We start from the raw sequence: 12,810 nt of genomic DNA on the forward strand, positions 1-12,810 counted from the left end.
CGTGCAGGTACAGCAGGCACTGAAGAAAGCTAATGGAATGTTGGCCTTCATAACAAGAGGATTTCAGTATAGGAGTAAAGAGGTTCTTCTGCAGTTGTATAGGGCTCTGATGAGACCACATCTGGAGTATTGTGTACAGTTTTGGTCTCCTAATTTGAGGAAGGACATCCTTGTGATTGAGGCAGTGCAGCGTAGTTTCACGAGATTGATCTCTGGGATGGCGGGACTGTCATATGAGGAATGATTGAAAAGACTAGGCTTGGTTTTCACTGTAGTTTAGAAGGATGAGGGGGTTCTTATAGAAATATATAAAATTATAAAAGGAATGGACAAGCTAGATGCAGGAAAAATGCTACCAAATTTGGGCGAGTCCAGAACCAAGGGCCACAGTCTTAGAATAAAGGGGAGGCCATTTAGGACTGAGGTGAGAAATTTGTGGAATTCCCTGCCACAGAGGGCAGTGGAGGCCAAATCACTGGATGGATTTAAGAGAGAGTTAGATAGAGCTCTAGGGGCTAGTGGAGTCAAGGGATATGGGGAGAAGGCAGGCACGGGTTATTGATAGGGGATGATCAGCCATGATCACAATGAATGGTGGTGCTGGCTCGAAGGGCCAAATGGCCTGCTCCTGCACCTATTTTCTATGTTTCTATGCTTTGGAATGTGGGAGAAAACCGTAGCTCCCATAGGAAATCCATGCAGTCACAGGAAGAACGTTCAAACTCCACACAGGCAGTACCCAAGGTCAGGATCGAATCTGGATCTCTGGGGCTGCAGCTCAATTAGCTGTGTCACTGTGATTTAAATTAAATCTATGGACAGGTTGCTCTAAAGGCAGGGTCTGTTTCCATGTTATGGGTACATAATCACAGTTATCCAAGAAAGTGGCCACTCACACCTTCTAAGGGCTGCTTAAGGATATCATAAATATCAGCACTGTGATCAGGCCCATGTCCCAACAATGTATGAAACAAGTGAGGATACAGATTCTCCTGTGTGTGTGGTTGATACTATACGTGTCCACACCTGGGTCCTTGATTCCCGTTTCATGGACCCCAATCAGCAACAAAACATCCTCAATGATAATTCCCAACTTGGGTGCCTTGCAAGGATCTGTTCTCAGTCCCTTACTGTACTTCCATGTACAGCCCCTTACTGTACTCTGTATACACTCATGCACAGCCCCTTACTGTACTCCGTATACACTAATGTACAGACCCTTACTGTACTCCGTATGCACTTATGACTGTGTGGCCAAATTCTGGTCTAACTATATTTACAAGTTTGCAGAGAACACCACGATAATGGGCTAGATCATGAACAATGATCAGACAGAGTATAGGAAGGTGACAGCTTGGTAACACGGCATCAAGGCACCAACCTCTCCCTCAATGTTGTCAGGATTAAGGAGCTAGTCGCTGACTTCAGGAGATGTGCCCCAGTCAACATCTGTGGTGCTGAGGTGGAGATAATAATAATAATAATAAATGTTATTTATGGGCGCCTTTCAAGAGTCTCAAGGACACCTGATGGCCAAGAGCTTCATGTTTTAAGCATAAACATTATTCTGTTCCAACCACATTGACACCATGGGCTAAAAAACACACCAAAGCCTTTCCTTCCTCAGAAAGGAAATTCAACGTGTCTCTGGGGTGGGAGATTGCAACCTTCACGTGGTCCGCCCTGTTTCGACGAATGCAATCCACCAGGCGTGCAGAAATCAAATAGAACAAGTTGCCCTACAATTTTAGGCTGTGCACGCCATACGCACGAAGAAGAAGAACGTCTCCAGCAATGCTTCCAATTTCTATACATGCAGCCCGAAAATCATCCTATTGGGAAGAATGTGGATTAGCAACTGCTCTGCCCAAGACTGCAAGAAATTCCAGATGTAGTCAAATCCATCCCACAAACTAACATCCCCTCCCCACTGCCCCCCCCCCCCCCCCCCCCCCCCCATTTCCCACAAATCAACTATCTGCACTCGTGCTGCTTCAAAAATGTAGACAACATAATCAAGGACCACTTACAGTCCAGTTGTCCCTTTCCACCCCTCTCCCACCAGGCAGAAGATGCATGAAATCATATACCCGATTCAGAAACAGTCTTCCTCACTGTTACCAGACAACTGAAGGGATCTCTGATAAGCTAAGGGTATAGTCCTGATCATCCAACCTACCCAATGCGACCCTTGCATGTATTGTTTACACCTGCACTTTCTCTGTAGCCGTCACTGGCTTGATCTTGCACAAAACAGTATTCAGGTTATTCCCTTTATCATGTACCTGTACACTGTGAACGGCTCGATTGTAATCATGTATTGTCATTCCGCATACTGGTTAGCATGCAACAAAAGCTTTTCACTGTACCTCGGTACACATGACATGAAACTAAACTCAACTCAACTCACACCGTAATGCTGAAACACTGGTTATTTTGCCCTTTGCACAACTTGGACTTGAGTATGGCTTGATTGTACTCATGCATGGTATGAGATGACCTGCTAGCATGCATAGACTTAAGGGCCTGTCCCACCTTCCCCGAGTCCTCTGCCGAGTTAAAATGACTGTAAAAAACAAATCAAGATTTTTGTGATCTACGAACTCCTCCTCCCGACTATCTTCTTACTCGTGGACTTTTTTGTCATGCTGGAAAAAAGTCCCGACTTACCTGATGCCCCGAGTACCTACGGCTGATATAACGAGCCACTACGATATATCTACGGACTTCTACGGCCTTCTACAGACTCGCTATGGACATTCTCCGAATTTGAATCAAGGGGAAAACCCGGGAGAATTCGTGAGTAACTCGGGAATGTGGGACAGGCCCTTACGTTGCTCACGGTATATTGTAAAATGTAACAATAATAAACTAATACCAATAGGTAGCAATTCACATTTAATTGAGGCAAATATGAATATTCTGTACCAGGAGAGCCCAGTGTAACAAATGTACCATTACTGAAGCAGGCTGGACAATCGAAACAAAATCCCCACTATTGTTATCCCGTTCCATCCAAATCTAGGTGTAGCTGGCCTCAAGAAATTGGATCTATATTAATAGTAGAAATGAGCTTTGGACTGCATCAATTGTAAAGTTTCTCATTTACTGGTCACTTTTATGAGTGGAGGAAGCAAAAAAAAAAAAAAAAAAATTCAAAGTGATATTGTTCATGTGTCAATTGTATTAAAATGACAGCGTGATGATTTGTACCAAATTTGGGTAGGTGATTAATGAAGTTGCACAGTAAAAAGTGTTTAGTGTAATCATTCCATTAGGGTCAGCAATGATTTTTATTTTCATTGCAGGAGTCTCTATCATCACAGCCAAAGAGCCGTGGAGACAGAAAGCACCGACTCGAGCCTATGTTACAGAGTCTGCAATTCAGTTGCTACTATTGTTCACGGTGTTGACTTAAAGAAAATAATTAACTTAATACTGTTAACATCTAAGATTGGCGGCTACAGAATTGCTTCCAGCCAAGCAGTATCTTGTTTGCAGTCGCTGGCTTTGAATTGAACTCTGCCAGCCAAGAAAGATCTCTCTATGAGGATATTTATAACATGGAGTTTTATAGCTGTACAGAAGGAGAGTTGACTTTATCAAACTATTACAAAGTAAAGTCAGCTCAAGTTAATAAAATATCAAAGCCGACCTAAAGACCCAGAAACATTTCTCAAATGCAGTTTCGCAAGCTTCAGTTAAACTGCATCCAATGTCAAAAGAAATCTGCAGAAAAACCTTTGCCAGTATGGAATTAGGACAGGCCAATTGGAAAAGGAACACTCCATGGTAAATTGTGCTTACATTACCCGAGTGACCAGGATCTATTATTCTATCTTCTCAGAAGTCATTTATATTCTCTCCTGAGTTGTTTAAGAAGGAACTGCAGATGCTGGAAAATCGAAGGTAGACAAAATTACTGGAGAAACTCAGCGCGTGCAGCAGCATCTATGGAGCGAAGGACGTAGAGTTGGAAGGAAGGGGGAATCACAGAGCGGGAGTAGTTACAGAGGAGGTTGCAAAACTTCGGAGGCAGAAGTCTGAAGAAGGGTTTCGGCCCAAAACGTTGCCTATTTCCTTTGCTCCATAGATGCTGCTGCACCCTGCTGAGTTTCTCCAGTACTTTTGTCTACCTATATTCTCTCCTGATGTTTACACACAGATCTCTTTCATAAATTCAGTGAGAAGTGTTGTTAAAATGGAAGTAGGTTTCAATGAAAGGATCTGGTAAATCACACTGGAATTAGACCACTAAACTTAGCCACACAAGGAGGTCCCTTTGCTAATCCACACAGCCTGAGATCTCAACTCAGTGTGTGAATTTAATGTTACAGCAAGGTGGAAAACCACTAACATCAAAACTAGGTTAGCACTATAAAGGCTCCTGTAGGTTCAGTAAATGATAATTATTGTAGAGTAGAAACCATGGAGTCACATAGCACGGAAAGGGGCCATTCGGCCCAACTCACCCATGCCGACCAACATGGCCGGTCCACACCAGTGCCACTTGCCTGTGCGCAGCCCACATCCTTCTAAACCATTTCCATCCATGCTCCCATTCAAATATCATACAGCACGGAAGCAGCCCCCCCCCACCCCCCGAACCAACCCACCTACACCGACCAACATGCCCCATCCACATTAGTCTCACCTGCCCGCGCCCAGCTTATATCCCTCTAAACCCGTGCTATCCATGTGCCTGACAAATGTTGCCCTAGTCCGTGCACCAACTACCTCCTCCGGCAGCCCACTCCACACACACACACACACAACCCTCTGTGCAGAAAAGTCAGCCCTCATGCTCCCACCAAAACGTTCCCCCCTCTCACCATTAAACTTAAGTCTGCTGGTTCTTGATACCGCACGCTGGGGATAAAATACTTTGTGCATTCACCTCACCCATTCCCCACATGATTCCATACATCTCCGTAAGATCATTTTGAGTCCTTTGATAAATGGTGTCATTTTTATTTGCAAGTGGTTTTCATGGGATTGCCAATAAATTGAGCTGTAATTACAGTAAAATGTAACTGTGCAAAGAGTAAAAATAATCCCTATGACACATGGATGGATGCAGCAATTAATCATATGTGTGCTTTTGCACTTTTGTATTTTACACAGCATGGATAGTCTAATGGTATGTTGGCTTTCATAGCAAAAGGATTTGAGTATAGGAGCAGGGAGGTTCTACTGCAGTTGTACAGGGTCTTGGTGAGACCACACCTGGAGTATTGCGTACAGTTTTGGTCTCCAAATCTGAGGAAGGACATTATTGCCATAGAGGGAGTGCAGAGAAGGTTCACCAGACTGATTCCTGGGATGTCAGGACTGTCTTATGAAGAAAGACTGGATAGACTTGGTTTATACTCTCTAGAATTTAGGAGATTGAGAGGGGATCTTATAGAAACTTACAAAATTCTTAAGGGGTTGGACAGGCTAGATGCAGGAAGATTGTTCCCGATGTTGGGGAAGTCCAGGACAAGGGGTCACAGCTTAAGGATAAAGGGGAAATCCTTTAAAACCGAGATGAGGAGAACTTTTTTCACACAGAGCGTGGTGAATCTCTGGAACTCTCTGCCACAGAGGGTAGTTGAGGCCAGTTCATTGGCTATATTTAAGAGGGAGTTAGATGTGGCCCTTGTGGCCAAGGGGATCAGAGGGTATGGAGAGAAGGCAGGTACGGGATACTGAGTTGGATGATCAGCGATGATCATATTGAATGGCGGTGCAGGCTCGAAGGGCCAAATGGCCTACTCCTGCACCTAATTTCTATGTTTCTATGTCTATGTTTCTATGACTGCTTGTCATCTGAAATGCTGGTTGTTTCGCCCAAATCAGGTAAATCCCTGATAATTGAGGTATCATAAAAGCAGATTCTAGAAATTGTAAATCAAAATAGAAAATGCTGGAATCATTCAGTAGATCAAATGAACAAAGCAGGGATTCAGATCTGAAATGTTAACAGCTTTTTCCCCACAGATGCTACCTGACGTGTTGAGTGTTTCCTGCATTGACTGATTCTATTTCAGGCAATTTCCCACAATAGGCTACCATACCTCTAGGTCATTTCTACTACCTCTTATTCTATACTCATGTTCTATGAGTCTGAAGAAGGGTCTTGACCTGAAACATCACTCATTCCTTCTCTCCAGACATGCTGCCTGTCCCGCTGAGTTACACCAGCATTTTGTGTCTGTCTTCGGTGTAAACCAACATCTGCAGTTCTTTCCTACATATTCTACACAACATGATTGGTATCAATAAACCCATCTTTTACACCATCTGGGCCACTAAAATAGTCACTAGAATACATGGTGTAAACAGCAATGTCATATTTTATATATTTTTCCCAATCCCAATAATGATGTGAAACTACACCTCCCCTCTCCATTTTTCAGCAGTTTCGAGAAAATTGTCAATGTTGTTAGTTCCCAGTGCAATAAATTTCAATTGCTAATGATTACCGTGAAACTATTTATACAATGGCCTTGGTTGATTTAGTTTTAGCTTTTTTTACCTACAGCTAAATAGTTACGGATCTAGAATGAGAGACCAGTTTGTGAACTCAGCTAATGAAGTTGAGGTGAGGTGAGGTCAAGGGTAGGGGGAACCCATCACACCCTTTGGATTTGACCATCATTCCATTGGCCCATCAAAAGAACGTTTACATTTAAGGAAATCTGTTAGTGTTTGGGCAGAACCAAACACACGCTACTCTCTGGGAAGAGCTTTCTGTACAAGGCACTGGAGCAATTCTGACCCACTCATCCACACAACAATGGCTAACAATCAAAGAAGTGCCACAGGGAGTGAGTGGGTCAGGTAGCATCTGTGGAACGGAACGGATTGTCGATGTTTTTGGTCGAGACTCATCTGGTTAGCATCAGGATTGCCCTGTCTGGTGGAGGGGAGAGGGGGGTGTGGAAGTTCATCGTAGCATTCAAAAAGGAGCTCGAAACAGAACTGAAAGGGAAATAAAATGTTAGGGGTGGGGGTGGGGAATAGTCAAAGGCACGGCTCCAAAAATATTGTTCTTACATGAAACCAGTACAGACTCTCTAGGGTCAATCCTTCTATGCTGTTACCATTTAGTGTGGTGAGTGCTGAATAGAGCTCCCTCCTCACCAGATGAGTCCTAGTCAGCGAGTATAAAAGGGTTGGTATTATCTAACAGGAAACAACATCAGAACAGACTAGTTGGTATGATGCTTACAAAAATTTGAGGACATTCTTGCTATTGAGGGAGTGCAGTGTAGGTTCACCAAGTTAATTCCCGGGATGGCGGGACTGACATATGCTGAAAGAATGAATCGACTGGGCTTGTATTCACTGGAGTTTGGAAGGATGAGAGGGGTTCTTATAAAAACAAATAAAATTCTTAAGAGATTGGACAGGCTAGATGCAGGAAAAACTTTCCCGATGTTGGGGGAGTCCAGAACCAGGGGAGGGGGGTCACAGTTTAAGAATAAGGGGTAGGTCAGTTAGGAATGAGATGAGGAAAACCCTTTTCATCCAGAGTGTTGTGAATCAGTGGAATTCTCTGCCACAGAAGGCAGTGGAGGCCAATTCACTGGATGTTTTCAAGAGAGTTATGTATAGCTCTTAGGGCTAATGGAATCTAGGGATATGGGGAGAAAGCAGGAACGGGGTACTGATTTTGGACGATCAGCCATGATCATGGCGATGCTGACTCGAAGGGCCGAGTGGCCTGCTCCTACATCTATTTTCTATGTTTCTAACCCATTTCTACTTTTGGGGCAGAAAGACTCGCAACGGCCGCGTACAAATCTACCATTGCTTTTCGAGTAACTAGCGACGGTTTTAGAGTCATTACCAGCAGCGCGGTCAGCCAGGATAAAGACGTCGAGATGAGTCCTGCTTCATTTGCCCTTGGGAGACCCGGAGTGTAGGAGACGGAGCAGCTTTACTGCACAGCTGTGCTGCCGACAGCCAGCGCTGGCGGCCAACTAGCGGATGGACTGACCCGGTGTGATGCAAGGTGTTTAAACACACGCCGTCCTAACTATGTGCAGAGGACGGACTCGCGCTTTGTGGCTCTAAAGGCGGTGAGTGATGTTACTCCTGGTCGGTGACCAGCATTGTACCACACAAGATGCATCTCCGCAACACAAGCAAGGCCCGGGCCACATCAGTTGCACGCTCACCACTTGCTTTGATGCTGTTGCCGACTGCCTTTGTTTGCAGGTTGTTGCGAGATTTAAGTTTTACTGCAGATAGACACAAAATTGCCGGAGTAACTCGGCGGGTCAGGCAGCATCTCCGGAGGGAAGGAATAGGTGACGATTCGGGTCGAGACCTTAAATCAGTTTCTGCAGTTCCTTCCTTCACATAGAGGTTCACGGCGTTAGCTTTTATGACTTTGTTTGTTGGCGAGTTAGGAAAAGCACATGAATGGAATGTAACATTGTGAAAAACAAGGGGGAAGGGGGGGGCAGAGATGAGTGGGTGTGGGGTGGTGGGGGTGGGGGGGGGGGGGGGGGGGGGGGGGGGGGGTGGAAGGGGGGGGGGTCATCTCATTGCCAGGCTCGGGATCCGATTACCTTTAGTTCTTGGAGACTCGGCTCCTTCCCGTTCTCCCTCGCTCCAGTCAACATGAGATCCAACGCATCGGGACAGGCACTGGGGTCGTTGTGTTGCAGTTTTTCAGTGATCGCTTTTTCCAGGTAGTCGTGCAATGCGTTCCTTGCTTTGATGCCCTTAAAAAACAAAAAAAAAAAAAAACAACCCCACAATATTGCAATGAAATTGCTCTGGGTTCGAGTTCGCTTTATACAGCGAAGGCTTATCGAGATGGTGCTGTCTGGACACGACAATGAATGCGGCTATTAGTCGCGGATTGTAAAAGATGCTACACCATGAGATAACACCAGTTTAAACCTGATACCTGCCCGCTTTCAATGACAGCACTCACAGACAGAATGAATGCTCTGTCCAACACACAGGCTACTTAACAGGGCCCGCTTCTTTAAAACTCCACTGCCATCTAATATGTTGCGGTGTACACAATTATATAGGAATATAAAACCTTAAATTCAAAGCCCCGCATTAATATTAAAGCGCGAGTTCGGGACTTGGAATTGTCTACAGAAAGTGGAGACAGGATTACAGTGTTTAAGGATTTCAATTCGGCTCGTCTCTGTAGTGAAGCGGCCAAACCCTGAAGATGCATCTCGACCCCAAACATCACCCATTCCTTCTCTCCAGAGATGCTGCCTGACCCGCTCAGTTACTCCAGCTTGTCGAGTTCTCACTGATAATACATTACAGCACCTCTGTGGAAAATAGGCATGTAGAGTTCCTCATTAACGTCGGGTTATGGACTGGTTTGTGGGGCAGCTTATTGGGCCAGGTTAGAAGGCAGACTCGTGGAAAATAAAACCAGTACTTGGCAGCCCAAGTGCATGAACATATCATATGTTGAGGTCAGCTTAGCAGGAACAAACTGCAGCGAGTGATTGGGGTGGCGATGCAGCGCAAACGGACACAGCGGGCGGCTCCGTACCTTACGCAGGCCGCTGAAGGGAATGTCCAAAGGCAGCGAGAAGATATTTTCCATCAGTTGCTCGAATATACTGGAGAGATGGTCTAGCTGGTGGTCCGCAGCCCGGAGGCCGAGCAGGATGCGGATGGCGATGCAGAAAGTCAGCGCCTTGGCGGCGGGGTAGACAGCGAGCGGGGCGCGTTGCCGGCACCACGCCTGTACACGGGAGCGGACCAGCCGCTGTGTGCCGGGGATATAGCTGTCCAGAGCGGTGTGGCTGAACACCCGGGCCAGCATCTGCAAACACAGGGGTGAGCGTGAGACCAGTCAGGGCACACACACTCGCCGGGAGATCAGGTCAAGTGCTCAAACATCCCAATCTAACAAGACCCAGAAAACTATCCACCGGACTGCCATTTGCATATTGTCAATGAATGAATGCAGACTTTTTTTTAAACAAATCGTGTCTGCATGCAAGAGCCCTCCCCACGACGGCGCCGTTTCGTGCCCCCGCCCAACTCTAATTGCTGGAGGAACTCAGCGGATTCAGCAGTGTACATGGAAGGGAAGCGATAGTATATGGAGGGACTGCACATGCCGACTTACACCGACTATAGGCCCACGATGCTGGAGTAATTCAGCGGGACAGGCACTGGAGAGAAGGAACGGATGATGTTTCTTCAGGTCGAGATGCCTCTTCAGGTCTCAACCCGAAACGTTGCCCTCCTCTCCAGAGATGCTGCCTGTCCCGCTGAGTTAGTTACTCCGGCATTTTGTGTGTATCTTCGGTGTAATCCAGCATCTGCAGTTCCTTCAAACTCAGCATTATCTTTGATATGTTTCCCAATCAAAATATACTGTGGCCATCTATTGAAGTGAAGCTAGACCCCTCTCCAATTCCCAGCAGTTTCTAGAAAAATTGCTGTTCAGTGCAATAACATTAAATAGCTAATGATGCCCTTGAAACTAATTTATACCCTGGCCGTGGATTGATGTAATTTTCGCTTTTTACCAACTGCTAAATAGATGATGTTGCGGTGTTGGGTCGAGACACTGCATCCAGATGTTGCCCGAGCCGCTGAGTTCTTCCAGCAGTTTGTGTGGGTTTTTTTTTGCTCCAGATGCCAGTGTGTGTTTGTGTTTTTGCCGGTGGTGTGTAAGGAAGGGGGTGGCTCGGCGCCAGTACAGCTACTTGCCCTCCTCCTTTGGCGGTGCAGGTCCCCGCTGGAGTTGGCCAGCGTGTTGGTGCCCAGCAGGATCCTGGCGCTGAGTGGCCACTGGGCGCTCACCAGACTGTGCTCGCCCATCAAGATCTTGCGGACGTTCTCCGCGCCCGTCACTCTGATCACCGGCCTGCCCAGCAGGTGCGTCTTGAACACGTTCCCATATTTCTCTCTCCTGGAAGCGTGGAAGTTGGCACCCTGCCGCAAGGAAGGGAGAAGTCACCGGGAATCGAGGGCTGGGAATAAGTCTAAATGCCCCCCTCTAAACCGCTTCCGACGTCTGAAGACACCTGTAATTAACACTGAGTGCTTCCGAATGCTTGGGACTGAGCCTTCAATCACTCCTCGCCGCTGAGAACACAGACCCCATTCCCACGTCCCAGTCGGCAGCGAGCGCAAGACAGCCTGTCCTAGCTGGATTTGGAACGATGTCACTGTTATTTTACCTCGCAACGTCAAACCGATCGCCCACTTTACCGGGCGGACTCTGCGAGCGACGGTTCACAAACCAAGACACGGGAGTGTCCCCGTCTGCACGTTGTCACTTCGTTGCTATTCGCCACTTCCCTACCGTCCCCTCATCTTGAATATTCCACATCAATCCATTATTTCTCTGTAAATAGACACAAAATGCTGGAGTAACTCCGCGGGACAGGCAGCATCTCTGGAGAGAAGGAATAGGTGACATTTCGGGTCGAGACTCTTGTTCATTCCTTCTCTCCAGAGATGCTGCCTGTCCCGCGGAGTTACTCCAGCATTTTGATTCCATCTTCAGTGTAAACCAGCATCTGCAGTTCCTTCCTGCGCCCTTTATTTCTGTACTATCTGTGCGAATAATCTACCGACATAGATCTCAGCTTCAGTGCACCCGTGTATGTGGAGATTGGATCGTTTCCTTTCAGAAGCCACTGAGGGGAACTCGACTAAATGGATTCTCCCACGAGTTTATGAAGATTAAAAAATAAATAAACACAATGTTTGGAGCGGTGTTATTTATGGTCAGATTATGACACCAAGGTGTTTGGACTTTCTCGGGAGCAGCAAGGGAGGGAGATACAGATTTACCAATGTAGATGAGACGCGCAGAAAGGAACACCGGTGACTGCAATTCGCTGCATTTCTACAATATAGAAGTACAAGTATTCGCCAAGTGAAACAGTAATTGAGCAGGTCGGACGCGTTAACTGCCCCACCCCTTGATATAAAACACCTCTGGGGCAAGATTACCCGCTTCGCTGCCGACTAGTGCCTTCTCTTCCATACCTGTACCATCCAGTGCAGCGTCTCTCCGAGTAGCGGCCAGCCCATGGAGCCTTTGGGAAGGGGCAACTTGCTGTCCCTGTCTCTGGTCACGTTCCAGGCGAGAGTCCACAGCTGCCGGGACACGGCGAGTAGAAGCAGCGCCGAGAGCAACGAGGCGAGAGCCGTAGCCAGCGCCGAGAGGTAGTCAATCCCCAACAGAAACATGGCCAGCAACCAACTCGTTTCACACGGTGGAAATATCTGTCTCGTCCCCGAGAACGTAGTCTCAATAACAAGGGTTTATTATTAAAACGACGCTTCTTTCTCTCTCTCTCTCTCCCAGTATCAAGTAGTGGATGGGCCGGGCCACCTTCTTCCGATCTTCAACTTCCGCACGTATCCTACACACAGAAGATTAATACACCCTCAGAAAAGTTTAAACCACTAGAACCGCCAAAGATCATCCCTGAAAATGTCCACTGGAATGGCAGAGATTAAAACGATTGTTCATTAAAACTTACCCTATAACCAAATATAATCCCTTGCAACTGTTTTAATTTGTTTAGTCGTTAACCAAGGGCGCGTCTTTGAAGGAGAAAAACTGGAAAACAAGTTTTATAAAGACTATTATTTTAAAGAATACATTTACTTCGTGTTACGGGTCGATTGGGTAGCGGTTGTCAATGAGAATCCGCGGAACCGCAGCCCTATCAAAAATTACAGAAACAACTCTCTTTAAAGCTATAATTCCAGAGCATTTGAATGCAATGATAAGCAAGCAAGCATAATAAAGCTGGTGGCCCACACGTATCCCGTCATTTGTTCAACAGACCAACAACA

At 46.4% G+C, this 12,810-nt stretch overlaps 1 protein-coding gene across 1 annotated transcript in view; it reads right to left on the reverse strand.

The window, feature by feature from the left end:
* Positions 1–12,319, reverse strand: part of LOC129703907 (cytochrome P450 26C1-like) — a 36,317-nt gene extending 23,998 nt beyond the window's left edge. The window contains exons 1-4 of the mRNA XM_055646610.1: positions 11,992–12,319; positions 10,702–10,926; positions 9,527–9,802; positions 8,565–8,720 (exon numbers count right to left, since the gene is read on the reverse strand). Coding sequence (XP_055502585.1) covers positions 8,565–8,720; positions 9,527–9,802; positions 10,702–10,926; positions 11,992–12,195 — 861 coding nt within the window. The 5' untranslated portion in view covers positions 12,196–12,319. The remainder of the gene's footprint in view (positions 1–8,564; positions 8,721–9,526; positions 9,803–10,701; positions 10,927–11,991) is intronic.
* Between the last annotated feature and the right edge of the window lie 491 nt (positions 12,320–12,810).

This window comes from Leucoraja erinacea, chromosome 15, assembly GCF_028641065.1.
Source record: "Leucoraja erinacea ecotype New England chromosome 15, Leri_hhj_1, whole genome shotgun sequence".
NCBI lineage: Eukaryota > Metazoa > Chordata > Chondrichthyes > Rajiformes > Rajidae > Leucoraja > Leucoraja erinaceus.